Here is an 842-nt window from a genome sequence, read left to right on the forward strand (position 1 = left end):
CACACCAGGAGCCCACCAAGACCCGGCACCTCTCGGCCAAGCCGGCCCCTGAACACCGTCACCCCGCCGGGAGAACCAGCCAGAACACGTAAAAAAAAAATCTATCAACAATCCCGTGACCCGAGGCGATATGTGCGCCAGGCGTCGTACAACCGCACCGTTAAATAGGCGACGCCAAACGGCAGTAGCAAAGCCAAAACGCGCAAACAGGAGGTGATGAGGCGGCCCCCAGGCGGAGGCGGCCCCCAGGCGGAGGAGGCCCCCAGGCGGAGGCGGCCCCCAGGCGGAGGCGGCCCCCAGGCGGAGGAGGCCCCCAGGCGGAGGCGGCCCCCAGGCGGAGGAGGCCCCCAGGCGGAGGAGGCCCCCAGGCGGAGGCGGCCCCCAGGCGGAGGAGGCCCCCAGGCGGAGGCGGCCCCCAGGCGGAGGCGGCCCCCAGGCGGAGGCGGCCCCCAGGCGGAGGCGGCCCCCAGGCGGAGGCGGCCCCCAGGCGGAGGAGGCCCCCAGGCGGAGGCGGCCCCCAGGCGGAGGAGGCCCCCAGGCGGAGGCGGCCCCCAGGCGGAGGAGGCCCCCAGGCGGAGGAGGCGTCCAGACGTCCGCTAGTCGTCAAGGTGAACCACGAGTCCAAGTGTAAGTCACTAATTTTGTTTATTGTCCGAAACAAAACAAACTTTTCAATAATTGTTGCTGGGGTTTATGCAGCCTTTTATGTTCATAAAGTTCCTTGCCTGTGTTCAGAGGTCGCTGAACCTCCTGCTGCTGGACGACCACAGGTGTCAACCCCTAATTGGTGAACGATCGTAAAGGTAAACTACACAGTTTTATGTCGAGAATTCTGGATTCGA

The 842-nt window shown here is 65.7% G+C and overlaps 1 protein-coding gene across 1 annotated transcript; it reads left to right on the forward strand.

Annotated features, from left to right (window-relative positions):
- Nucleotides 1–216: 216 nt before the first annotated feature.
- LOC138367989 (basic proline-rich protein-like) lies at nucleotides 217–600 on the forward strand. Its single transcript, XM_069330279.1, has one exon. The coding sequence runs from the start codon at nucleotides 217–219 to the stop codon at nucleotides 598–600; it is 384 nt and encodes a 127-aa protein (XP_069186380.1).
- Nucleotides 601–842: the final 242 nt, after the last annotated feature.

This window comes from Procambarus clarkii, chromosome 24 (genome assembly GCF_040958095.1).
Source record: "Procambarus clarkii isolate CNS0578487 chromosome 24, FALCON_Pclarkii_2.0, whole genome shotgun sequence".
Classification (NCBI taxonomy): Eukaryota; Metazoa; Arthropoda; class Malacostraca; order Decapoda; family Cambaridae; genus Procambarus; species Procambarus clarkii.